Raw genomic sequence first — 25,465 nt, 5'->3', positions numbered from 1 at the left:
GCGGAACAAGCAAGAGGAACCCAGGTGGTGTTGAATTAACCCTCTTAGGTGACTGCGGGCACAATCGCAGTAAATTATGAAATACCTCCAGGCTGTGTGGTTCCAACAGACAGAACAACATTTACCTTATAGTTTCTGCAGGAAGGGTTGAAGGCATTAGTTCCACAGACGAACAAAGTATCATCATTTTTCTTCAGCAGAACTTTAATAAAGTTGTGACACTCATCCTGAAAAACAGTTCAAACTTGTGGGTGTCCAGTTCAGGGTAGAAACCCATTCAACCGTGGGCCATGATGTGCTGAGAGCAAGGTGAAAATGCAGGTGGCCGGGGTGTTCTCCCGGGAAAAGTCCCGGTGTTTTTACCCCCAAGATGATGCTGATAGTAACAACTGCTTTTCAACAGTAAATAAGAACAGGAGGTGTGTGTTTGTGCCACCAAAGGAAGGCAAGCCAGGACATAGAAGCATCCCGTCACATTAATTTTAATGCCAGAGGCTCCAGAGTCCCTTGATGCACGAGGTCCCCCGCTGGAGTGTGTTTTATGCTGCTCTGTGGCCGGAGGCGCAGACCCCTTGGGTCTGCGGCAGCCTTTCTGGACTTTGCTGCAGACTTTCTGAGGGCTGTGGACCACGAGGCAGGCTCCCAACAAGTGTGCTCAGAAGACTCAGCACAAGCCAGTTTGGGGTCCAAAGTCCCTGGTGCCCCCTAAATAGTTCATGATGCAGCCCTAGCAGCTGTCATACTGTTTCATCACATTAAAAGCAAACTGTTTTTTGCAAATTAAAGCCTTCAATAAGTTGATGGAAGAAGCAATTACTGGGGGAAAAGGGACTAGCGTGAGCCATTCCACATCACGGTCTGCGGCTGGAGATAACAGTCAAGAACTTAACCCAAAGTGGCAGCTGCAGAAGAAATGAAAATTGCCTACCTTATGTTTTCCCTTCATTCTGCATGTGTCTACATCAGCCTGTCTAGATTTCCATGTCAGTTTCTGCAGGGATCAAGAAAGAAATCAATTAGAGCCCAGAGGTTGTTGCATTTGATTTTAGAAGTAAGAGTTCCCTGGGGGAGACTAGAAGCTAAACATATATTTATTGAAAGCTTTCCACACCCTTTCTCCATGATTAATTCACCATAACAACAAAAGATTAGAAATGGAAATGTTCATTTAATTTTGAACCCCTATCTATTCATTAGACTACAAAACGATCTTCTCTTTGAGAAAAAGATGAAGGAGAAAGGAAAGAAGAATAAACAACAGTGTGGAAATTTCACATAAAATATCCACATTAACTTGCTAAATTATGCTCATTTTGATAAAATACATGTCCTTGCCCTTTCCTTTCACTTGATAAATCAGTTTCCATAAAGCAGGCCTTTTCCTTAAAATATGGAAGTCATTTTCTTAAACATAAAGGGGACATTCACTTTAGGTGGACAAAGATTTAATTCAGGTTATACTCCTTCACATAAATTCATGTGTTGAAGGGATCATCTACCTCTGGGGCAGACTTTATTAACTTAAAATACCTCCATGTGGAGTTATAAGAAAGCATAGGTTATATTTTATATCTGCCTGAAATGGATAATGATCAAATTCCTGAACCACAACAGTTGAGTCAAACGTAATATTGCAAGATATGGAAACATAACAGTGAAACACTTGTGGGACAAAAGTTTACGTATGGAAACTGATCTTTTCCTGGACAAACATCCAATATTTTATCCAAAGAATTTAGGAATTACCTAAAATTCCAATGTGTTTATGTGCATGTAATTGATGAATAAAATATGAAGTACATAACCATTTCATATTAAGCCGTAACTCATCCCCAAATTAGAATTTCATAAAATGTTCCCAATTATTCTAAGCCATGTCATCTCAATCAATGCATTTACAATACATATTCTCTCCAAGACCCATCCTAAGATCTTCATTTCTGAAAGAATGTTTTAAAACTACTTACTTTGCTACAATAAATTTCTTCTGTGTGTGAGGTGTCTATATCAACAGTATAAATATGGTCCCTATAAACAAAGAATTAAGAGAATGTTAGACGCAAGAGTCAAGCCAATGCATTTTCTCCTGAATGAGTCCATGTCTCATTCAAGGCAGATAAATCCACATCCATGTTATTAAAAACAAGATCCGAGGGCAAGAAGAAGGGGAGGGTTCAGCTTCTAAGAGATGCTTCAGGAACACATTCAGCACCTTCAGAGAAATCATGGCATCTTGCCACCTTTTATGAAAACTTTCCAGTAGTCTCTCGCATCCCGTAACAATAACATCTGTATGTACGTACGTAGTTTAGGTGGGAGATGTCTGAAAGTTAAATAGGCTTCCAAACTAGCACACAGATGGGTTCGCATGGCCTTTCACTTGGTATTCAACATGCTACAGTTGTTCATCAAGAGAGCTAACAAAAAGCTAACGTCTATCTCCATCATTTTTTCGAAAACATATTTTCAGCTTTACCTTTGATGATTTGATTGACAAGACGCAAGACGATAAAGGTAAAATTATTTCCAGAAGCCACTCTTTTTCACACAGTGATGGTCAATTAAGGTTAAGATGTACTTGAGCTAAAGTTTACATTTCTTGCTTCTTTCTGTTCACCTTCCTGTTTTGCTGAGAACTTGGTTGTCTTTATGATTTGCTGCCAATCTCCCCTTGGAAGGGGAGAAACAGAATGAGCAGCTCAGGTGTGGGGCTATATTTAAACATCCCCTTCTGTGTGAGCTGAGTACAAGGGCGTTTTTGTCTGGAATTCAGAAGAAAGAAAAGAAAAGCGCTACATTCAACTGAGGAGATGGGGGGCTAGTGAGGGAAAGCAAAACAGCTCGTTTTCCCTTGAAATAACATTGACTTTTTCTAAAATGCAGGAAGTCCTGGGGCTGGAAAATTACCCACAGCTTTAAAGCAAGACCTCAAGGCTCCCATGCAGACATTCAGGGCCCCTCATTACTTAAAAGAAAGGGAAAGGGGAGAAGGGAAGAAAGAAAGAAGAAAGAAAAGAGAAAGAAAAAAGTGAATCCTGCTGTCAGGATTCACTTCCATTTTTCCCCCCAGTTCTTTGGAAATCTGTTTGCTACTACTTTTAGGGAAAGAACAACAGCGAAAAACAGAAATAAAAACAGGCTTTCTCCTATGAAAGTAAAAGGAGGGGGTAAGGCAGTTGGCCTATAAAATTCCCTTGCCCTTGTGAGTGTGTGTGAGTGTGTATGTGTGTGTAAGAGTGGTGAGGGAGAGAGAGAGGAGCCTGTTTTGTAAATTGCTGAATTGGAAAGTTCTTCAGACTCCAGTAGGGTGCCAGAACTGCTCTGCCCTTTAACTCCGAGGCAGTTTTATGGCATTCCTTTATTGCTTGTTTGACTTTATTGGCGGTGCTGTGGGTCAGGTTCATTATTGGAGTGGAATTGCCTATTACTTTGGTATCAGCTTTGAGATGACTCTAGATTTTTTCTGGCCCTGCCTCTCCTTAAAACTTTAAGTAGGAGCTGAACATATGAACTGTAAATTAACATCTGATTAATATGCACTGGCAATTCCTCAGAAAGCTCTTGATTGCCACCCCCCCCACCCCTTTGGCATGGCCTGTTTATGTTAATTAGCAGTTCAGAGATTAAACAACAAAAAAAGAATTTACAAAATGGATAATAATAAAGCAGAACTGAAAAGGGGCGTTGCTCATCAAGCTTCACTCAGTCCCTGGGTTCTGGCTGGGGACATGGCTTCTGATAGCTGACACCCATTGTCTAGAAGAACTGGGGAGCCTTTTAAAAATAAAAATTCTATGAATGAAATCTCCTTTGGACAGTGGCAATATTTTTCAGTCTCCAAGAGATCACAGTGCCCAACACACAGAACGATGCATTATGCTAAACCACATATCAAGGGTCAGGGGGTTTTCCCCAGCACCGTGTGTGCATCCCGGGTTTGTACGCTGCTCTTACTGAACTCAGTTACTTGAACACAAACTGACTCAATCCTAGGACTTCCTCTTCCCCTCTCCAGTGAGCACCACTGAACTATGTTGGCATGACTTGAGTCTGGGGAAGGATTTCACTTTAAATCATGTTAGTGGCTGCCTGGGAACGTGGATCTCTTGGGGCTCTGTTGGGAAATGTGAAATTTAAGAGAGAGGAGAGACCCTAAATATGCAAACCACAGAAATCATTTAGGAATTTTTCCAGGGGTGCGTACTCCAGGGAAGTGACTGCACAAAGTGAAAACCAACATGTCAATACTAGCTGTTACAGATTTGACTTTTAACCAAGGTCAAGATTTGACCTTTAACCAAAGATGAGTCTGTCTTATAGTGTTACAAAAGTGAATGTGTTTCTCCTTTGTTTCCTTCTTTCCTTTCTTCTTTTCTTGGGGTCAGGAGTTAGGATGAAACAGTCTTGGTTTTAACAAAGTGTTAATATTGGTCACTTTAAAGTCTGCACAGCACCTTGTTCCTAACTCTGGTGCCCCTTGGACTGTTTCACAGCCAAGTTAAAGTCATCAGGTCGTTGGTTATGTTTCTTTTCCCCTAAAGACTGGCTTGCAAAGTGAAAAATTCATAGAAGATTCTTGAGTCAGCCTATTTCTCACAGATATAATGTTTAATCATTTGTTTTGAACAGCCTTTAGCTAACTGGGTACAAATGTAATCTTCCATCCCTGTTACATTTAGGAAACTGAAAATGGTATTTAAGAGGGAGCTAATACTTTCCAGTGGTCATGTATGGATGTGAGAGTTGGACTGTGAAGAAAGCTGAGTGCCGAAAAATTGATGCTTTTGAACTGTGGTGTTGGAGAAGACTCTTGAGAGTCCCTTGGACTGCAAGGAGATCCAAGCAGTCCATCCTAAAGGAGATCAGTCCTGGTGTTCATTGGAAGGACTGATGCTGAAGCTGAAACTCCAATACTTTGGCCACTGCATGCGAAGAGTTGACTCATTGGAAAAGATGTTGGGAGGAATTGGGGGCAGGAGGAGAAGGGGATGACAGAGGATGAGATGGCTGGATGGCATCACCAACTCAATGGACATGAGTTTGGGTGAATTCCGGGAGTTGGTGATGGACAGGGAGGCCTGGTGTGCTGCAATTCATGGGGTCGCAAAGAGTCAGACATGACTGAGTGACTGAACTGAACTGAACTGAATACTCTCCCAGAGAGGTGGCTACTGGGGACTCATTGGAATGTTTTTAATGAATACCCACAGTGGCTACTGTTCTTGGGGAAAAGCTATTAGAAGGTTATTACCAGGACAAGTAGGCCTTCCATGGCTCAGTAGGCTGCAGAGCACAGACAGTAGTGGCCTAGACTCTAGAGAAAGACTATTCCAGTTCAAATCCTGCCCGTGTCGTTCTGACCCAGTCATTCCACCTTTGTGCACTTTGGTTTCTTCCTGGTATACATGGGGATGAAAACAGCTCTAACTCAAAGGGTTTTGTTTTTTTTTTTTTTTGCCCCAGGATTGAATGAATTAACATTTATAAAGAACTTACAACTATATTTTCAATTTATATAGCACATACAATAAGTATGTACTCAGTGTTTGTGAAGTAGAATTTTTAGAAAGTGCTTTGGCATTGTTCCCTGTGACCAAAATGTAGGGTACTCATAGGATATTTTAATCTAGCCAGTGTTTTTTTTTTTTAACTTTACATTGTATAGCTTGTATTTTCAGAACATCTAAGTGCTTTGAAGGAACCAGCACTGTTATTATTTACTTTACTTGTGTTCACAGCCAGACAGGTACTACAAACATAATCTCTATTTCTCCTTCCCAGTGTAAAACGATCAGTCTAGACCCAGGTTATAACACAGTGGACCCCCACAAGATAGTGCTCCTTGTTGCTGTTTATTTAGAAATATTTTGAATAAGCCACAACCCCTGTCCCCAATGGGGGATCATGTATTTTTAGAATCCCAGGGGACACCCTTAAGAAATTCTACTCTAGTCTCTACTCTAGTCTCTTATTTAACAGAGGACACTGGACAGCCAGAGAAGTTGTGGTCCAGGTAAGTTAAGAGTAGAGTTGAAACAAAACCTAAATCCATATGATCCCTGTCTGGGTAGTAGTCTTACCAGGCCATTCATCCTTAAGACATGGTCTGTTTGAATAACATTTCCTCAGTGGATGAGTATTTTCTGAACTAGATCCCTATCAAAAACTTCTACTGGGTGGCTGCTGCCATTCTGCTAAAGTAATAATATATACTATATATTATCTGCAAAAATACAGGTTTAACATACACCCACCCACAGATACATTCAACTTAATTTGATACATGTTGACACATTCAACTTAATTTAGCAAGTATCAAGGAGAGAACACTTTATGCTATGCTTGAGTAAATATCTGTGTATACTGTATGTGTGTATATACATATATATGTATATACACAATGTTCAAGATAAACCGTGGATTGAGTTTAAACTCCAAAATATGCAATTATTTCTATCCAAATCCACTTCATGAAGTTAAAAGGACACAGAAAGTCTTGAAAGAATGGTTGCTTGACAAATGAAAGTAGCCTTTAAATGAAGTAACACTCTCTTTGGGAATGTCAGGATCTTTACTATGAGGCAGAGTGTGGACATTTAGGTATTAGGCCCGTTGGATGCTCCAAAGGCAAACACGGGGGAAAGGGGGCTCACCTGGCAGCAATGTAGAGGGTTCTGTTCATGATCACGATCATTTGGATGTCCAGCCTGTGCCTCTGCGTGGTGTTCCGTCCTGGCTTGTGGCCCACAAACACCGGATACTGTTTTGTATCTGTGAAAAGAGGACATGGGGCAAGAGAGGGAAGAGGAACTCAAGCCAAGAATTGACAGGGCCGGGGCGGGCGGAAGGGGGTGGCCGCAGAACAAAACCATATTGAAGTCCAACCATGCCACCATTTTCCATTTCCACGCAGGTCTGTTATTTTAGGAAATGTTGTGATAGAAAAGTGCTCTTTAAGGATAATTGAGTTACAGTTTCATTTCCTGATGCTAATAAGCCTGGGCTTAGATTTCCGAGTGTCAGTCTTTCTGACTTGTCCCTCTTTCTGGGGGGTTAAACTTGCCAGTGAACCCTTTACATGAAGGTGCTCTTTTCTTGCCCAGTTTTCTTTTCATCTTCTTTAGAGTGCTAAGCCTGAGGGGCAGTCTGCCAAAGATCTTGTCTCCGGACAAAACTATTTCAAAGCAGCCTTCCCATCAATCACCACAAAGGCAATGTGGTCTGGAGGCAAGAGCCCTCGTCCAGGAGCCAGAAGGAAAATACAGTCTCCACAGGCGTCCAGCTGGAATAATCTACTATTGAAGGCAGCTCCGCTAGGTCGGCTGGCATTCTAGGAACTGTGGGAAGTTCACTCTCAAGTTAAGCAATTGGCTAATCTCACAGAAATGGGGACTTTGACAGGACAGGGTCAAACTGAGTGTAGCCAGTCGGGTGATCTGGAATTTTCCCTGACCTGCAGAGTCAGTGAGTGTATTTCTCCTTTTCTGCAGTTCTCCTCAGTGGAGAATAGGCAATTTGTAATAATACCTGACCTTTGGAAATACCTACATCTCAAAAATCTCTCTGCCTTTAAACCTATGATCTCCAGAGCACTGGCAGTCCTTCAGAGAAACCAAGGGGGGAAAAAGATGAGTCACATTTAAAAGGCAGTTGTTTTGGGGGGTGAGAGGAATATAAATAATGACTCAAAATCCATTCATAGATTAATGCTCTGACCCACACACCTTAAACCCCTGTAGCCTCTGAGTCTGACTCACTCTTAGAGACTTACTCACAACCATGCTTGGTATGGGATTATCTTGTACTTTCCCTTCCACTGCTCTGAAATTTTATCTACCCATTCACCAAGGAAGTTGCTAAAACAATTAATTCCTGTCTCTGTCCTGTCAAAGATTTGAGTGTCCACTGAAGTATGGTTTTCAGCAACATATTTGGGGTCTCTTTCTTATTTATTTATTCATTTTTTCTCCTGGAGTCTCTTCTGCACAGGGGCACCAAAGATAGAATACTTACCTCAAATGGAGATAAATGCTTATTAAGGTTTAGTACCTTGAGTTAGGTGGAGGAAGGAAATGGCAAGCCACTCCAGTGTTCTTGCCTGGAGAATCCCCATGGACAGAGGAGCCTGGTGGGCTACAGTCCATGGGGTCACAAAAGAGTTGGATACGACTAAGGCGACTTGGCATGCACACACACCACTTCAAGAATGATGATTTCAAACTACACAGTCTGGTCCTTAGTCATACCGTAACTTTTGTTCTTAATTAGAGGTGTAAAGCCTTGCCACCTCACCTTCATGTAAAATTACTTCTTTTTACAACCTAGACCGTCCGGCAGAAAGCTGGGTGGACGGCGTTAGTATCATAATATTACTGTCAAATACCTTTTTAAACACCCATTCAGTGTTTGAGGATAACTACTGTGAAGATAGATATTTGGGTAAAATGCTTTCCCCTTTACTGTGATAAAATATTTTATCTTTTGGAGAAAAGGAAAAAAAGTAGTTAATTGTCTATTTCCACACGTAGGTAGAATTGTCCTCTTTTGAGGAGTCAACTGACCTTTTCATCATGGTGCTTTCTACCCTTGATATTGAAGCAGAGATCAAAAGAAAGTTATGAACAGTTAAACCAGGTCCACTGGGAATTCAGAAGCACTTTAAGTCTTGCAATGATATACTTCTGAGTCTAAACAAAAGTTAATTTTTGTCCCAGTCTTCTTTTCTGTTGTAACAATGCCTCTGTATTCGTTACCCCATGAAAATGTGCAGTCCTGGCAACACCCAGAAGACCGTGATGTTCTCCCGCAGCTGGTTTCTAGGTGTGATCACAGCCTCCTTGTAGTAACTCAGACTTCATTGGAGGTACTGAGGGCTGTTTCAAATCCTCACACAAGTATGTCCCCGCAACCTCGTTTATTGGAGTCATAGAACAGTCATCCCACCAGTTTGACTAGACTTGAATTATCCACCGTCCCAGGTGGCACTCCCTGGGTGGGGAAGATCCCCTGGAGGAGGGCATGGCAACCCACTCCAGTACTGTTGCCTGGAGAATCTCATGGACAGAGGAGCCTGGAGGGCTACAGTCCATGGGGTCGCAAAGAGTTGGACACGACTGAAGCAACTTAGCACGCACACATGCATGCCATCCACACAAGTTTAAGTGACTAACAAGTCTCCTCTTCTATGAAATGTTTAATGTGTGTCTTTTGCCGGTTGACACAGGCACAAGTGCCCACGGACAGAGTGAGAGAGAGGTGGATACTTACAGTTGCCATGCGAAATACTGATTGGCTCAGAATCTTCTGGGAAAGCAGCCCCAGCACAGTGTAGCAGTGTGAAATATAGCAGCAAGGCTTCTGACCTCATAGTAGTTCAGCGGGGAGACTTTACTTCTCTACTTCACCCTGCCAAAGAGCAAAGAAGGGATTTTTATTCTTTTCTTTTTTTTTTGCAAGTCAGTTTTATTCCACTCCATAAAATCAAATGGCCTTGAAGATAAATTTTAGAGAAAGGGGCCTCTGTGTTCTATCTTTCTCATGGTGGATACACTCGTGATGGTATTTTGCAGAAGGAACCTGTGTCTTATCACTCACTGCACCCTCCTCCCTCATGCATAGGAGCCCTTTTGCAAAATTTCTCCCAAACCAGTGACTCAGAGTCTTGGTTCTTTTGCCCTGAGCCATCGTGAGGCCATTATGTGTGACTATTTCACAATCACGAAATGACATTCTGAAAAATGTGGATAATTGAGAATGCTTTTTCCCCCCTTTTAATGTAAATGTATATATTTTTTTCTTCTCAGCAGGTTTAGAGCGACATGCCATCCCCAGACATGTTCTGTGTGGCCACCCCAGGATCTTTCAGAATTTTGAAATAGTTCCCCAATATTGAAAAATTAGAAGGTTCCTACCTTTCTTTAGAAAAATCAGAATATCCGACATACTGACCTAAATGACAGTTTCCTTCAAGCATTATGCTCTCAGCCACAAACACCACCACCCCACCTGACCCCCAACACCTGTACTGGCCCAGTTCAATGATTTCCATTACCCCCTTGACCCCTTAGTTGAGATTTTCACTCCTGGTTATGTAATTCTACAGTAATTCTATAGTGACCTTAGACATAAATAAAGTCACACAATCTATGTTTAAAAAGAAAGAAATGGATCCTTTCAGTCTCTGTGGAGAATGTTACAGGCAGCATCTGAAACCACATCCTGAATAGTATTGTTGACTCTGAAAAAACCCTATCTTTGTATATTTTAGTGTCAGATGCTGCCATGTGGTGAAATGGTAGTGAATAAAAATGCCAGATACACTGTTCTACCCATCTGCATTTTCTTAAAGATGCTCTTTATGTGTAGGAAAAAAATCTCCTAAATCATTAGAAGTAGAAACACTCCCACGTGGGGCTGCCGGATACAGTGAAAGGAAAGTCGTAAGATAGAACCTATTGCATAATTCCCAGGCATATTTCAAATAACTGTTGATCTATCAGGGAAATTAATGTAAAATGGGGATATCTTTTTATCTTTGTAAAGTCTTTGAAGTAGCCTGCCAAAGATTGTCTTTTTTGAACAAAGTTATTTCACAGTAGTGAATGATTCCATCAATCATTTAAGATTTGGGTGTAATAAAGTCAAACTTAGCAACTTACATGTCTTTGAAAGTTAATTTGGCAAACAAACTGCTAACTGACACTTTTTGGAACACACTGAATATTAGATACCTGTGTGTCTGTTCTTCATGCCAAAAAAAGCATAACAAGCCCCAAGTGTTGCATCACAACTGATAATTTCACAGACACAGCTGGGTCTTAATCATTTGTTCAATCGAAAAGTGCACATTAATTAATTTGCCTTACCTTGAAAATCAAAGAGGGAGAGAGGTTGAGAGAAAAGCCTAAGCCATTCCATATCTCCATTTCTGATGTGTAGGTTAAAATTAAACTTTAAATAATTACTTGTTCACAGGGCAGTCCATTACCCAGAGATGCAAATGTGTATTTACAGACAGGTGAAAAGCACTGCTCTAGCCATTCATTCATTTGCCAGTTCTTCCTATTCTGGAGAATCTAAACCCAAAGAGAAGCTCTGAGATGCCCTGATTTGGCTTGTCAGGGCTTCTGTTCAGTGTAACATTAAGGAGGAGAAATCAATCACAGGAGTAAGTAAAACATAAAGCAGACCCCAATCAGAAAGTATTCGGGTAAGAGGAAGTGGCAACCTTTACCAAGGGCTCAAGAGCAATATCATAGTATTGTACAGAAGCCTTCACCTCTGAGAGTTTGCAGCACACTGCGGAAGAATAATGGAGACTCAACAACCGGTTCTCATTCCTTTAGAAATCTTTGAGAATATCTGTATCCTTTTAAAGATTAACTTTTCTTGACATGACAAAGGAGTCTGTATCCTCCCACAATTACATCCATCTTTGTACAGATGTCCTCCAGCTAATGAGACAAAGTCCCACTATTTTAATCTGTCTCCCAGTTTTAATTTTTTCCATCTTAACGATTCCATGGATTGATGCAACACTCTCAAACCCAGATGCTGGCAGGAAGAGCAATGCATGAAGAGGAAATCTCTTATGCAATCCAATGGCTTTTTTTCCCCAATCCTTAAACCTTGCCCCGATCATGGTTGAGATGGGTTATTTAAACATCTCCAGGTTTACAGGAGGGCTCTATACCAGGAAAAATATCTGTTTTATGTGTCTTCCTCTCATCATATCATCAGGTTTTTAACATGTACATCATATGGGTGAAAGTGTTCTGGCAGTCCCAGTTAATCTTGGCTAGTCCACATGAATGCTTCATAATTTTCTTCAGCTGAGGTTTTGATGTATCATTCCCTTTATACAGAACTTTGGGCTCTAACCCTTGTAAATAAGTAGACAATATATTTTCCTGTTGAAACAATGACTTTGTGGAGAAATCCCAATTCAATAACATTGTCATTTTCTATCCTGTTGAACATGGGCTGAGTCTCTCTGCTAAGACTATAGCATACAGACTTGTACTAGCCCAGGAGAATAAAAACAAATAAGAACTCTCCACTGCTTTGCAACATCTTGAGCTAGCTGAGTTGCTGCTATGGGGTTGTTTAAGTGATCGGGAAACTCTGTAAAGTATAGGATGGGGCTTCCCAGGTGGCACAGTGGTAGAGAATCTGCCTGCCAAGCAGGAGACACGGGTTTGATCCCTGAGTCAGGAAGATCCCCTGGAGAAGGAAATGGCAACCCACTCCAGTATTCCTTCCTGGGAAATTCCAGGGAGAGAGGAGCCTGGTGGGCTACAGTCCATGGAGTTGCAAAGAGTCGGACACAACTGAGCAACTAAACAACAACATATAGGATATTTATAGGCATCTGTAGACTCTTGTTAATTTCCCTCTCTGTGACTGTGCTTGTATAGGCTGAAAATGATTTAGACTTGATCAGCTACCCAGAATATTAGATCCTGGGAAGAGTATCAATATGAGGATTCTAAACAAACACATTTACTTCAAAAATAAGCTTATTACGCTTGAATTTTCTTTTTTTTTTTTTTTCCTCTTTTTTTTTTTTTTCTAATTATTTTATTTTTAAACTTTACATAATTGTATTAGTTTTGCCAAATATCAAAATGACATTGTCTCAGTCTTCCATTATTCTTAGCCCGAAGAGAAATGACCCCTGTAAAATATACCATCCCTAAAACATGATATTCCGACACTTTTCTAACCCGCAAAATTCACTAGAAAACCCTAAGAATAGGCAGACGAAGTTAATGGGTAAAAAAGACATCCCAAAGACAATGGTGGGAACGTTTCCCCTGGGGGAGGGCTGGCCCCTCTCCTGTGGACAGCAGCCACACGGCTCTGGAGTGCTGGCCTGCTGCAGTGTTGGCCGGCAAAGCCAGCTCTCTGAGTTCTTCTTTTCCTTAAGAAGCCAGAAAGCTAAAGTTGTATGTTAAATCTCCTATTTTTTTTTTCCCCCTAAATGTTGGCAACTAATTTAGTGTTTTTCTTCTCTGTGAGTCAGTTTGTCCAAATCCTACAAGTTTGTGAGCCCAAGTAGAATTTTCTGGGGCAGGATCTGGGGAGTAGTGGGTAGAGGATTGGAACTAGCATTGGGCAAAGTGAGCAGTTTCCTGGCTGGGTGGGCTTATCACGGCTTCTCAGTCATGTGGCACTTGTGAAATTAACCTGATTAATAAGAAGCAAGATGTGACCACTTGTGACCTCATTCTTTGACTTCATAACCATTTCTGGTTCTTGTGACATCCCCTTCACTTCATGCTTTTACTGACACAATGACTTCTGTATGATGAGGGTGGGGGGTAAATAGAAACCCCAGTTATTGTTGATACATGCAAGTCAATGGGCATTGCTGTTTTTAAAGACCCAAGTGGGCTGTTCCACATACTATCTATGTGTTCAGCTGTAGCATCATTGTACCTGGACTTGGCTATATGGATACAGCTTGCATCTGATTTGTTACAACCATTCTTCCGGAATGTTGGTAACCAGTGAACATTTTAATAGTAAGTGGTAATATGAGAAAATAATTTATCTGGAAACTTGCAAATGCAAAATGCTCTTGTGATAACTCTTAAGTATAGCCTAGAAATAAAAAGGAAATGATGGTAGTAGCCCTTTTTTTTTTTTCTGTGAGGAAAAGCATTTGCTAACGTTTCTTTTTAAAAGCACATTTTCTACTAATGTCATAGGAAGTTTAAAAGGTAATCATTAGTTCACTCCATCATTAATAGATGGAAGGTGTGATGCTGGGTAAATCTCATAGCCACGCTGACTCCTACTTTCCTCACCTGTACAGTGAAGGGATATAAAATATAATGGCCTATGAAAACTGCTCTGAGCTCTGAGACTAGAGCAATTACAATTCTAGGTGATTCTGCCAGTACGTGATGGTGATTTGGGAGGACAGTGCATGCAGTGACCCTGAACTGGATGCTACGAGGCCACGGACACCTTGTGGAGGTGTGGGGCTGGGACGGGAGTCGGAGTCTAGGCAGGGTGGGCACTGGGGCTCCAGACAGCAGGAGAGGCAGCTGGGCTCTGCGGTGATTGTGTTAGCCCCCCTCTGAGATGACCACAGAGGTGGGAACAGAACAAACTCCATGCACCTAGAGGATGCTCTTTCCAAAGAGAATAGGGCTGGGTTTTTTCTGTATTCTTTCCTGAAAGTGAAAGTCACTCAGTCGTGTCTGACTCTTCATGACCCCATGGACTATACAGTCCCTGGAATTCTCCAGGCCAGAATACTGGAGTGGGTAGCCTTTCCCTTCTCCAGGGGATCTTCCTGACCCAGGAATTGCACTGGGGTCTCCTGTATTGCAGGCGGATTCTTTACCAACTGTTACCAGGGAAGCCAGTATCCTTTCCTGGTTGCCCCTAAATTGCATATGGTTTGGAAACTCTAGGGGCCATATTGTGTCACTGGTTCTGTATGTGGCAAACGGGAGGAATGGAACAGGCTCTCTTCAACTTTGCTCCTTGAGGACTGCAATAGACAACATACCAACTGTGGAAAGTTCCTCAAGCTGGGGCAAAAGAACCATGACGCTGCCTACGGTTAACATCAGGACAAAGTTCAAGGCCCATAGCTAGTTCTGACCTGGTTGAGGAGATCGCTGTTGTTACAATTGAGTCACATTTGGAGTTTAGTCAGGTTTTACTCTAAGGATGACATTTTCATTTTTATTGCCCAGCTTTCTGACCTCTTCATCTTTGTCTTTACAACATGACTATCTTGAAAAAATCTGAAGTGAATCTGGCGTAAAAGCTTTTGCTTGAAATGAAATGATGGTTAATAATCCTAGGGAGGCAGTGGGAGCAGAGGGCAGGAACACAGGACTTGAATGCCTTTGCTCCATTCATGGGTTGGGACCTCTGGAGAGATGCTGAAGATCTCTGAGCTTTGGATTTCTCATCACGAAAGTGGCTAAAATCGCTTCTCAAGATTGTGAGATAACGCACATAGAAAATGGTAGCCCTCCACAAACATCTGCTCATTCTTCAGTTGAGATACTAAAAATTGCCTTTTAACAGGTTTTCTTGGGATTCTTTGAATTCCCAGATTAACGGCTGGAGCTCTATGTCTTCAGTAGGAGAAGCAGTTCTCTCCTCCTTTTCCTTCCCTCCATCCCTCCCCTCCTCCTTCCGGCCCCTAAGCTTCTTCTCTGGAGGGAGAGTCTGTCTCACATGGCACAGCTCACATTGTGTGATTTTAAAAATGTGAATCATAGCACTCTCACAAATGCAAAGGAAAACATTGGTGTGGACACTGGTGAAGGGTGGGGTGGAAGTGAAAGTTTATTGAGCACCTTCTATGTGTGACACACATGTTTGTTATTTTAATTAAATATCACAGCAATCCAGAGAGACAGGCCATATGCTCTCCATTGTGCAGACAAGGAAACTGAGGCTCAAAAGGATAAGTAACGTGTCCAGTCAATATTTACAGCCCATCAGTAAAAGGGGAAAGCCAGGAAACCAAGACAGGGCTCATGCATAGTCGCTCAGTCATGTCTGACTCTTTGTTACCCCATGGACTATAGCCTGCCAGGCTCCTCTGTCTGTGGGACTTTTCAGGCAAGAATACTGAAGTGGAGTGCCATTTCCTCCTCCAGGGGATCTTCCCCACCCAGGGATCAAACCTGTGTCTCTTGCATCTTCTGCATTGGCAGGTGAATTCTTTACCATTAGCACCACCGGGGTTGAGCCAGGGCTATGTGATGCCAAAGTGGATGTCCTTCCTAGCATGTCAAAGAAAGGGGAACAGACAGAAGGTTGGAAAGAGAGAGAGGCTGGCATAAATGGAAACTGCACCTAATGATCACAGTTGGATATAGGTTGATACATCTGTGCTTAGGTGGACAGAGTGGCTGAAAGTCCCTAATGGCTTCAGTAATAATAAAAAAAAATCTCTAAAAGGAGTACACAGGCACTTGCAAACGTGTAGGCACGCAAAGGCTCATTCTGCTTTATGGCCTGGTGATTGCAGGCTGAAGGTAGTAGAAAGATTCAAATGCTTCTCGACCACAGTTTTAGGAGGTATAGATGAGCTCGTGACACCTCTTTGTTAAGTAGAACCACTTGCTTGCTGGCAGCTCCCTCAAGAGTGATGTTTTAAAATAAATACATCATGGAGAACATTGTCTGTGATGAAGGGTGAAAACAAAGCTGCCTGTTTCAGGAGCTGAGAGGATAAATAGATTTGGACACTCTTTAAGTCCAAGTAGGGAACCTCTGCTCAGAGAAAAGGTGGGGAGCGGATGTCAGTACAGAAAATCCAGTTTGCTGAATGCTGGAGATTGAAGGTTATTCCTGTATCAAGGGGACAGTTCAAGAATCAAAGTGTTTAAATGGCAGGTGTCCTTCCCTGGCCTGGGCCTCCCTGTTCCACGGGCTGCAGCATGATAGGGATGGCCACAGAAGAACCCCTCCCACATGGAGGTAGGGACAACTGGGACCTGCTGGTCTGGTTGAAATGTCTACTGTACGCAGTCTTCACAGGTCATGTTGGCCACCTGCTGGGCGATGTTGCGTGAGGATACAAGTTTTATGCCCATGAGAAAAACAGCTCTAGCCTTCAAGTAAAGCATCTGATCTTTTTCTCCTCCTCTTCTCAGCCATTAACAGAGACATAAAAGCTCCCATGTCAGGGGAAAGGGAAGTAGCACAGACCGAACTTCAACACATTTTGGAGAAGGATGATGGCATTCAGTGGAGTACGGTAATAAATATCGACTGTGTTTAATAGGTGTCCTATTTTAGATCTGAAACCACTGTCACAAAGGAGCAGGAAAACAGCTGTGAATTCAGAAGTCCTTTTAGGAAAAAAATTTTTTTAAAAAATAAAGGTTGGTTGTAAACCTATGATACTTTGGAGGAGAGAAGGAAAGTCTGGTCTTTCAGGTGATGAAGTCTTTGTTATGATCATTTTCTTCCTTTCTACCAAGGCTCTCCCCACCCCATCAATGCTTGAGGCGGTGTATTTAATGCACGTTTCTTGGCTGTTTAAGATACAGTCTCGTGACTCGTTAGGGCTCCGCAGTTACAGGCATGATCTTGGCAATCTATGCAGAAAAGACTGTGGCAGGCTCCCTTGATCTCAGAAAGCTGCCACCATCCCAACCATGTTTACCCACATCACACCCTAGCTCCCTGCCATCTCTGTGCTTCTCGATTTTTTGTAATATTGCTGCCCTCAAACATCTGCTCCAGAGATAGGAACAGATACCTGCTTTGTTTTGCTGTTGAGGAAACTGAGGCCCTGAGAAGTGAGATCATTTTGGCAAATGTCGTGCAGCTGAGAACTGGCAATGCTGAGCAGCCATTGAGGACTCCGGACGCCAGCCCCGAGCTCTGTCCCTGTGTTACATGGCTTTCGGAAAGGAAGCCAAGGCTCATTCATTTCTCCTTGGCTTTCTGCCTGATGTTCATTACTTCCATCACTCGCTCTCCCTCTTACTGGTTCCCTGCTTTCTGCCAGGAGCCAGGCTCTGTGCTGGATGCTGTGTCTCAGCCAGAGATGGAAAAAACTAGATCTCTTCGCCTCCTCAGGACCTTGCTGTCCTAGTAGGTGGGCCCGACAGTTCTAGATCATTGTCCAAAAATAGAACTCCTAGACAATCATTTTTACAAAAGAAATTAAAATTCTGTTGGGGAGAATACTATCTGGAGGGTGCAGGTGTTGCAGAGGAACGTGGGCGGGATGCTCAGCGAGACCTCTGTTTGGAGAAAGCCTTGGCAGGTTGCACGACTGTTCACCGTGGATGGTGGGGGTTAGAGGAGAAGCCGGTCAGAGGACATTTCCGGTCGAAGGGCCGGGTCTGGAGATCAGGGCATTGAAATGGGTGAACCCATGCTGATCAGACTTTCAGATGCTTTCAAATGGGGCCATTTCACTCTCTGCTTAAGGAATTTCAAATATTTGTCTGAAGTAATGAATGGATTTTTTTTTTTAACTTCACCCAAAGTTCAGTTTAAAGAACGTAGCTCAGAATGTAGCTCTGGTATCTGATTATTTTTTCCTTCTAAGAATATGACAGAAGAAGAAAAAGTGGTGTCGGGGGCAACTCTGAGGGAAGAGCTGAGAATATTGGTGTTTATTCTTTCAAGGTGCTGTGTATGTGAGTTATTGTCATATTACTCTCCCTGGTTTTCTACACATTTGTGATTTCATTAAAAATGAAAGAGGGCAAAACTAACATGCCTAAATTGAAGGCAATTTTGGCCAGCCCTTAGAAAGATATTTGCAGAGTAATTTTAAAGGGAACAAATGAAGGATATTACTGACTGGAGTTTTCCATGAACCTTTGTCAAAACCCTGAGCTGATTTAAATCAAAACGGAGCAATGGCTGCCCTTTGTCAGGATGATTCTCCCTTGTAATCACTCCTGTGTTTGGTCTCAGTATAATTTACAGAAAGCAGAATCTCCCAGCCATACCTCTGAGGCTCAGGTGGCTGAGGGATTGTGGTCATTCCCGATTTTGGAGTGAAAGTCCACCGTAGACATGAGAGAGAATTAAGAACAACTTGCAAGTTTCTCCTTTTGAGCTCTGAATAACAGTCCCAAATAACAGTATCACCAAGCACAAAAGACTGAAACTGACAGAATCCTATACATTTTTACTGCTGTTTTTGGTAAGGAGTTTAAGATCACGGAGTAAAAATCATTTCCTTAAACTAAGCTTTTGAAATAGATTTTCTGGTGTTTACTGCGTGCCATCTTTCATGGTATTTCTTGTCTCTTTCAGTGAACTCTGATGCTCTCCCAGTACCCTGGAAACCCAAAGTAGAGTTTATATCTGACTACAAGCTTCTGATTTTAGACCTGCTATAATTTCAGGATCTGTTCATCACACAGCATGATATTGCTGACCAGTACTTATCAGCAGTAGAAATCTCCATACACAGCGGACTATTTGTCTCTCTGTGTGCAGACACATCCAGAACAGAAATGAGATGAAAGCATTGTCTCTTGAATTTCCATAATTCTCTTATATTCTTTAGGACATTCATTTCATTTATGAAAAGGAGAAAAATAGTCCACTTTATGTCCCATTAAACTAGAGGGAAATTGCAAAGCCATACATTTAAGCCTATTTCAGGTTATTATGGTATCTGGTAGATATCGCTGCACTTTTCTGAAATAAATATCTTTACTGGCTTTGTTCATGTTCTTTACACATATGAAAGTGACTCATTAGTCCAGCTTGATTTACTTAGGGCAGGATCAGTTTGGATTGGGGTCGAAAGAGTACTATTTACTACTTACCCACTCCCTTAAGTGTTCATTTGTTTTTAATGTGAAATCCTACCTTCAAAATGAAGAACTGTTTCTAAACATCCTGAAAATAGGCTTCCTTAAGGCCACTGAGAGTCAGTTCCAGGAAATCATGAGTTTGTCTGAATGCTTCTACCACTTAGTGACTCGATTCCTTATATAGGTGACCTAAAGGTCAGTGTACAGAACCATCTGAAATCCCGTCCACTGAGATGAAGGCGGTCAGCATCCAGTTGAAGTATTTTGGTGGTGGGAGCTGGTTTTAAAAATGCCTCCTTTCTCCCTTAGTTTATAGAAAGACAAGCAAATCAGTGTTTGAAATACAGGTATATAATCCTTTATTTGTAATTACAAAACAATAACAATGCCCCCGCCCCAAATCAAGAGTTGTTTTTTTTCTATTCATTTGGTGACAAAACTTGACCTCCAGTGGCATGACACTCTATCTCTCTTAGGATGAATATTTATACATTTCACTGCAAAAACACTAATAAGCTGATTACTAGATAAGGCCTGCACTGGGAGATATGTCCCAAGTTACCTTTCTGAAATCTTAAAAATTTTAAATTTTCTGACGCATATCTGTTTCAAAGGTTTTGATAAAGAGACTATAGAATTATATTCCTCTGTCTTGAAGAGATTTAAAAATAGGAAAAAAAAAGGCGGGGGGCGGGGGGAAGGTGATCTTTTAGAGCAGAATCTGCCTGCCAATGCAGAAGATGAGGATTCGATCCCTGGGTCAGGAAGATCCCCTAGAGAGGGAAATGGCAACCCAGTCCAGTATTCTTGCCTGGAGAATCCCATGAACAGAGAAGCCTGGCGGGCTACAGTCCATGGGGGTCACAAAGGGTCAGACATGATTGAGCAACTGAGCACGCATGTACCCACTCATGGAGCACTCTGATTATCCCTAGATGTATTGTGAGATTCTCACAGAATTTAAAAAATGCAATCTGATTTCATTTTTTGAAAAAACTGTATATCTTGTTATACTTTGCTTGCAAGAATAATTCCGAGATTAGGAACTGCTGACGGAGTCATCTAGTCTCAATTTCCTCTGTTCTGTGCTCATCATGACAGGCTTCCAGGCTCCCAGCCATAACAGGGACTGAGCAGGCTTGCGCAGATAAGTGATGCTCACAGAGCAGGGCTGATCTTGGTAGAGATGGGCTCCAAGGCTCTGGTGAGCGAGTGGTGACATCCAGCAGTAGCAGAAGGTGACAGGCTCACCTGGCGAGGACGTTCCTCCCATTGAACAGCCAACCTCAGGCAGTGCCGTACTCCTTCCTCTCTGAGTTAAACACTGAGTCGTGTCAGACTCTTTGGGATCCCATGGACTATATAGTTTATGGAATTCTCCAGGCCAGAATACTGGAGTGAGTAGCCTTTCCCTTCTCCAGGGGATCTTCCCAACCCAGCAATCGAACCCAGGTCTCCCTCATTGCAGGCAGATTCTTTACCAGCTGAGCCACCAGGGAAGCCCAAGAATACTGGAGTAGGTAGCCTACCCCTTTTCCAGCAGATCTTCCTAACCCAGGAATTGAACCGGGGTCTCCTGCATTGCAGGCGGATTCTTTACCAACTGAGCTATGAGGGAAGCCCAAATGGAAAGACCTCAAAGGCTTTTTTTGTGCATTTGGTGGTGGTTTCTCCAAAGGATTGTCTTCAGCCTGTAATTTTTCTCTTCCCCATGGAATTACGGTGGTAATGGCTTTCTCCAGTCCCTGTAATCAGTGGGAACTGTGGGCTCGCAGGGCCTGCCCTCTGCTTTGTTAAATGTGCATGCATGCTAAGTCACTCAGTCATGTCCGACTCTTTTGCAACCCAATGGACTGTAGCCTGCCGGGCTCCTCTGTCCACGGGATTCTCCAGGCAAGAATACTGGAGTGGGTTGCCATGCCCTCCTCCAGGGGGTCTTCCCAACCCAGGGGATTGAACCTGCGTTACCTGCGATTCTCTTTTCATGGAGAATACTACTAGGTTGCAGGATTAATGAATACAATGAAGATGCTAAATTTCAAAAATATTTTGGGAGGACAACTCTTATCTTGGGCAATGGGCAGGGCGGCAGAGGAGGAAGTCATACTCTCCTGCCCTCCTGTCTGAGGGGCTCCTCTACACACTGTTCTCTCCTTTCTTCCTCATGGAAGGGATGCTAGGCATTGGGCGCAATGGTAATCAGTTCTAACTCTGGGATAAAATGGAGGCAGATGGTTAATAGCAGGTAACCTGGACACCAGGTTAATCACTGCAGTCCAAATTATCTGGGGGCGGAAAACAGCACATGGCCATCAGCAATTAGCCTCTGAGTCTAAAAATAAATAAATAAGCCACAATTCCCGTAATTAATAGCCCAGCAGACAAATCGGTATAATTACCATCTCTGTGAGAGAGACCAGAATCAGGAGGAAAAGTGAAATTATTCAATAAGCTTGAGGGTGACAGGCAGAAACCAAATTAAAGTGCTGAGGGTTAGACGAAAGGGATGTGATAAATCAGAGAGAAAGCAAATATGTGACCTGGGCTGAGCCCAGCAGGAGTGCCGGGGCAGCTGGTCACCCAGGAACCCTGCACGTGCAGGCTCACCTTTCAGGGGAGGAAGTGGAGGAGGCGAAGGAAATACACTGATGGTTCTGAAAGCTCCTCATTGCCTGGTTACTGGAAAGCACAGAGGTGCCTCTGGGTCACCCAGGCTTTCCCTGGTGAGGATTCTAAGGTCTGAGAGTGAGATGGAAAAAAACACAGCCATGAAACACAAGGAGAGGGCATAACGCATGAACTTCTTGAAAGGGAGAGTCCACTGGTTCACTTTGAATAACTAAAGTGAAGTCTAAAGCAGAATGATTTCCTACCCTAATAGCAATAGTCTTCCTGCTCAGTTAACACAATTGTCATCTCTCCGAAGAGCAAACACAGAAAAGTCATTCCGAAGTGTTAGGCGAGAACAGGCAGTGTGCTCCTTGTGTTAATCGATTTAATAATCGGTCCTTTCCAGCAGCTCTGAGACAGGAAAGGCTGAATCTCCTCCCGAATCTTCAGTGAGGAGGGAGCAAGGTGCTCCAGAGCAGGAGGGCAAGATGATCCCTGCCCCCCGGGCACTGCTGCCTCATCTGGAAGTGAGGGGCATTCGGATGCCTCCCCCTCTACTCACACAGAAGGTGTACTTGAAGGTTGAGGGTCGTGATTCGTCATTTTCCTATGTTTTGCAAATCATTTTACTTCAAAGGAGCATAGCTTTTGTACATCATGGATTATTTCTTTAATGTTTTGGGGGTTACCAGTAAGAACACGAGGCATGAGGAAAATATCATACAAGTGTGTAGGCACTGAAGGTAAAATAAGAAACTGCCTTTGTTGGTTCCACCTTGACTCACTCATCCCTTCATTCCCTCAGGAGTCTGATATGAGCAACCAAGGCCCTGTGCAGGGGTGGCAGGGGAGACCCCCGTCATAGGTCAGTTGCGGGTTCTGCCCTTGAGGAGCCCCATGACTACTACAGAAGATAGTACACGAGCAGCTGTAGCAAAGTAGAAAGCATGTAAAAGGAAATGATGAGAGTTCACAGCACTGAGAGGTAACATCCAGGTTCCCCGGTGGCTCGGTGGTAAAGAACCTACCTGCCAAAGCAGGAGACGAGGGTTCAATCCCTGGGTTGGGAAGACCCCCTGGAGAAGGAAATAGCAACTCACTCCAGTATTCTTGCCTGGGAAGTCCCATGGACAGAGGAGCCTGGCAGGCTGGGGTCTCAAAAGAGTCAGACATGACTTGGTGACTCAACAACAATGACGTTGATTCTACAACCAAAACACCTGTCGAATCTTCCTCTTCTCTGTGTACAACCTATGATCATCTAACCCACCGTCAGCTCCTGCCTGGACTATTGCAGTAGCTTCCTAATTAAACTCCCTGCTTCCACTTGGTTCTCCACCTTTTCACTCTCCATACAGCAACAGACAGTCTTTTAAAAACATGGATCAGATCATGTCCTCCTCTGCCTAAAACTCTAGTAGTTCCTTATTGCATTTACAACAGAGCTGAAACCCTCTATCCTGGGTGCAAATGGCGTCACCCATCTCCCAGACCCAGTCTTGTTCCATCCCACCATGGCCCACTTTACTCTAACCTCTCAGTTTGGATTTCCTCAAATGCACAGCTCTCTCACTCCTGCTTCTAGATTTGCTGCTCCCGGCTCCTAGAATCTCCAGTGTTCTTGCCTGGAGAATCCCAGGGACGGAGAGCCTCGTGGGCTGCTGTCTATGGGGTCGCACAGAGTCAGGCATGACTGAAGCGACTTAGCAGCAGCAGCAGCAGCAGCTCCTAGAATAATCTTCCCCTATCCCAGTCTTTACATAGCTGGTTCACTTCTGTCCTTCAGAACTCAGTTGAAATGCCATATCCTTCAACAGGCTTTCCCTGACCCTGAAAACAGGCCAGTGCCTTTCTTCTATCTCTTTGTTCTAAATCTCTGTAATGGATTTGTCCCTCATTGATGTTCCTACATTTATATTCTTATTTGTTTCTGTCTGTCCCTTCCCTCCATGAGAATGTGAGCTTTGTATGGGCAAATTTGATTTTTGTTAATCACGGTATCTCCACATCCAGGAACAGTGAATTCCCAACAATTATTCATTGAATAATGAATAAATGTTAATCCAAGGAAGAGTGTCAGAACAGTTTCTGACAGATCAGTGTTAAAAACAAAGAAAAGAGGAGATGCAAGGGGCAAGGAGAGGTATTTTGAGATATCTGAAGGAAAACCTAGAAGACAGTTATGAGGATAGAACTAAGATCAGTGGACAGAAATTATGAGGAGATAATTTCTGCTGAAAATAAGGAGGAACTTTCTCGTAGTCCTAGTAACACAAACATGGACTGGCTCCCCTAAGGGACCAGAAGGCTGGAGGAATGCTGGGACGGAAGGAATATTGTGCATGGAGTCAGACATCGGATGTGGGGCTAGACTAGACATTGAAGGTCCCAGTAGAGAGGCTGATTGTTGATGATTCTTGGATCCTCTGATAAGTCCTTCCTCCCACATACTGAGGAAGCACTGCTTACAGCAGAAAACCACAGGTGGCCCAGCACAATCCTCCTGTTGACTTAAGCTCTTAAGATGAAATAACGTGCCAGCAATCAGAGGACCAAAGAGGATGCTGTTGGGCTTTGACCAGGCTTCATTCATTCAGGATCCCAGTTTGAGCAGCTTGTAGAGGCTGCGGGTTAGTAGCCAAAAAGTATATGCAAGGAGAGAGATGGTCACAACCTAATGACCAGAAGCCTTTTGGGCTGGGAATATTCCGTGTGCATACTGCCCAGCCTCTTCCATCTCTGTAAGGCTCACGGAAAGTCCTGAAGTGTGGGATACAGTTAAGCTCTGGTGTGTGGCCTTCCTAGGGATGCATGTCATCCACTGGCTTGTTACTAAGGCTCAATTGCCAATGACACACAGACCCCAAGAGATGATTTAACTCTGCTCTTGTCTCAAATCCCTTACCAGTGACTCATAACTTTCTCCTGACAACACAGCAGCTGGGCCAGCCAGCTGGAGAGAAGACATACAGATGTTGCTGGCTGGAGTCAGAGGGGGCTGAGGGTCTCCCATTTTCAGTCAGCCCAGAATGCTCCCGTGGGATACAGAGTTGGGGGGTGTTTCCCCCTCTGCAGACGAGAGGTGGATGGGGACATCAGCTCTGTCATGGACCATCTCCCATCCTCCAACACGTATGTGTCTTTGAGCACAAAACTCTGCAGCTCCTCTTCTTCAACTTGGAAAAGTTTTATTTCTTTGGGGACTATTAGATCCTTGAGCCAGTCCATCTGGAGAAGGTATGAGAGATAGTACTCTGGCCATGAATGAACCACCCACTCAGATTTCTGGCCTTAAAACAGATCTCCAATCAAAGAGCCTGTGAAAGGATGAGAAGATGAACGAGAGGGTAGAGGTGGGGGGCAAGGAAGGGTTGATCTTGGTTTCTGAGAAAAGGGTTTAGTACCAAGACATTAAACTAGATTAGTTGATTATACACCAGAACACTAGGAAATATATATGTGTGAAATCCTCATTTGAAATGGCTTGCTTAGGCAATGTTTTGTACACTGAAAGCACTTGTTAAATATTTGCTGATATTGATCCCAAGTGGCTTTGACTATTTTTATATATCAGCGCA

The 25,465-nt window shown here is 43.1% G+C and overlaps 1 protein-coding gene across 4 annotated transcripts in view; it reads right to left on the bottom strand.

Annotated features, from left to right (window-relative positions):
- The window catches only part of SEMA6A (semaphorin 6A), a 129,847-nt gene that overhangs the window by 54,749 nt on the left and 49,633 nt on the right, over positions 1-25,465 (bottom strand). For all 4 annotated transcript variants that reach the window (XM_070374108.1, XM_070374110.1, XM_070374111.1 and 1 more), the window contains exons 2-6: positions 9,268-9,405; positions 6,654-6,771; positions 1,968-2,028; positions 929-991; positions 126-227 (exon numbers count right to left, since the gene is read on the bottom strand). In XM_070374108.1, coding sequence (XP_070230209.1) covers positions 126-227; positions 929-991; positions 1,968-2,028; positions 6,654-6,771; positions 9,268-9,367 — 444 coding nt within the window. In that variant the 5' untranslated portion in view covers positions 9,368-9,405. The remainder of the gene's footprint in view (positions 1-125; positions 228-928; positions 992-1,967; positions 2,029-6,653; positions 6,772-9,267; positions 9,406-25,465) is intronic.

The sequence above is a fragment of the Bos mutus genome, chromosome 7 (assembly GCF_027580195.1).
Source record: "Bos mutus isolate GX-2022 chromosome 7, NWIPB_WYAK_1.1, whole genome shotgun sequence".
Classification (NCBI taxonomy): domain Eukaryota; kingdom Metazoa; phylum Chordata; class Mammalia; order Artiodactyla; family Bovidae; genus Bos; species Bos mutus.
Note: the sequence above shows the minus strand (reverse complement) of the source record. Positions and strands in the feature narration are given on the sequence as shown.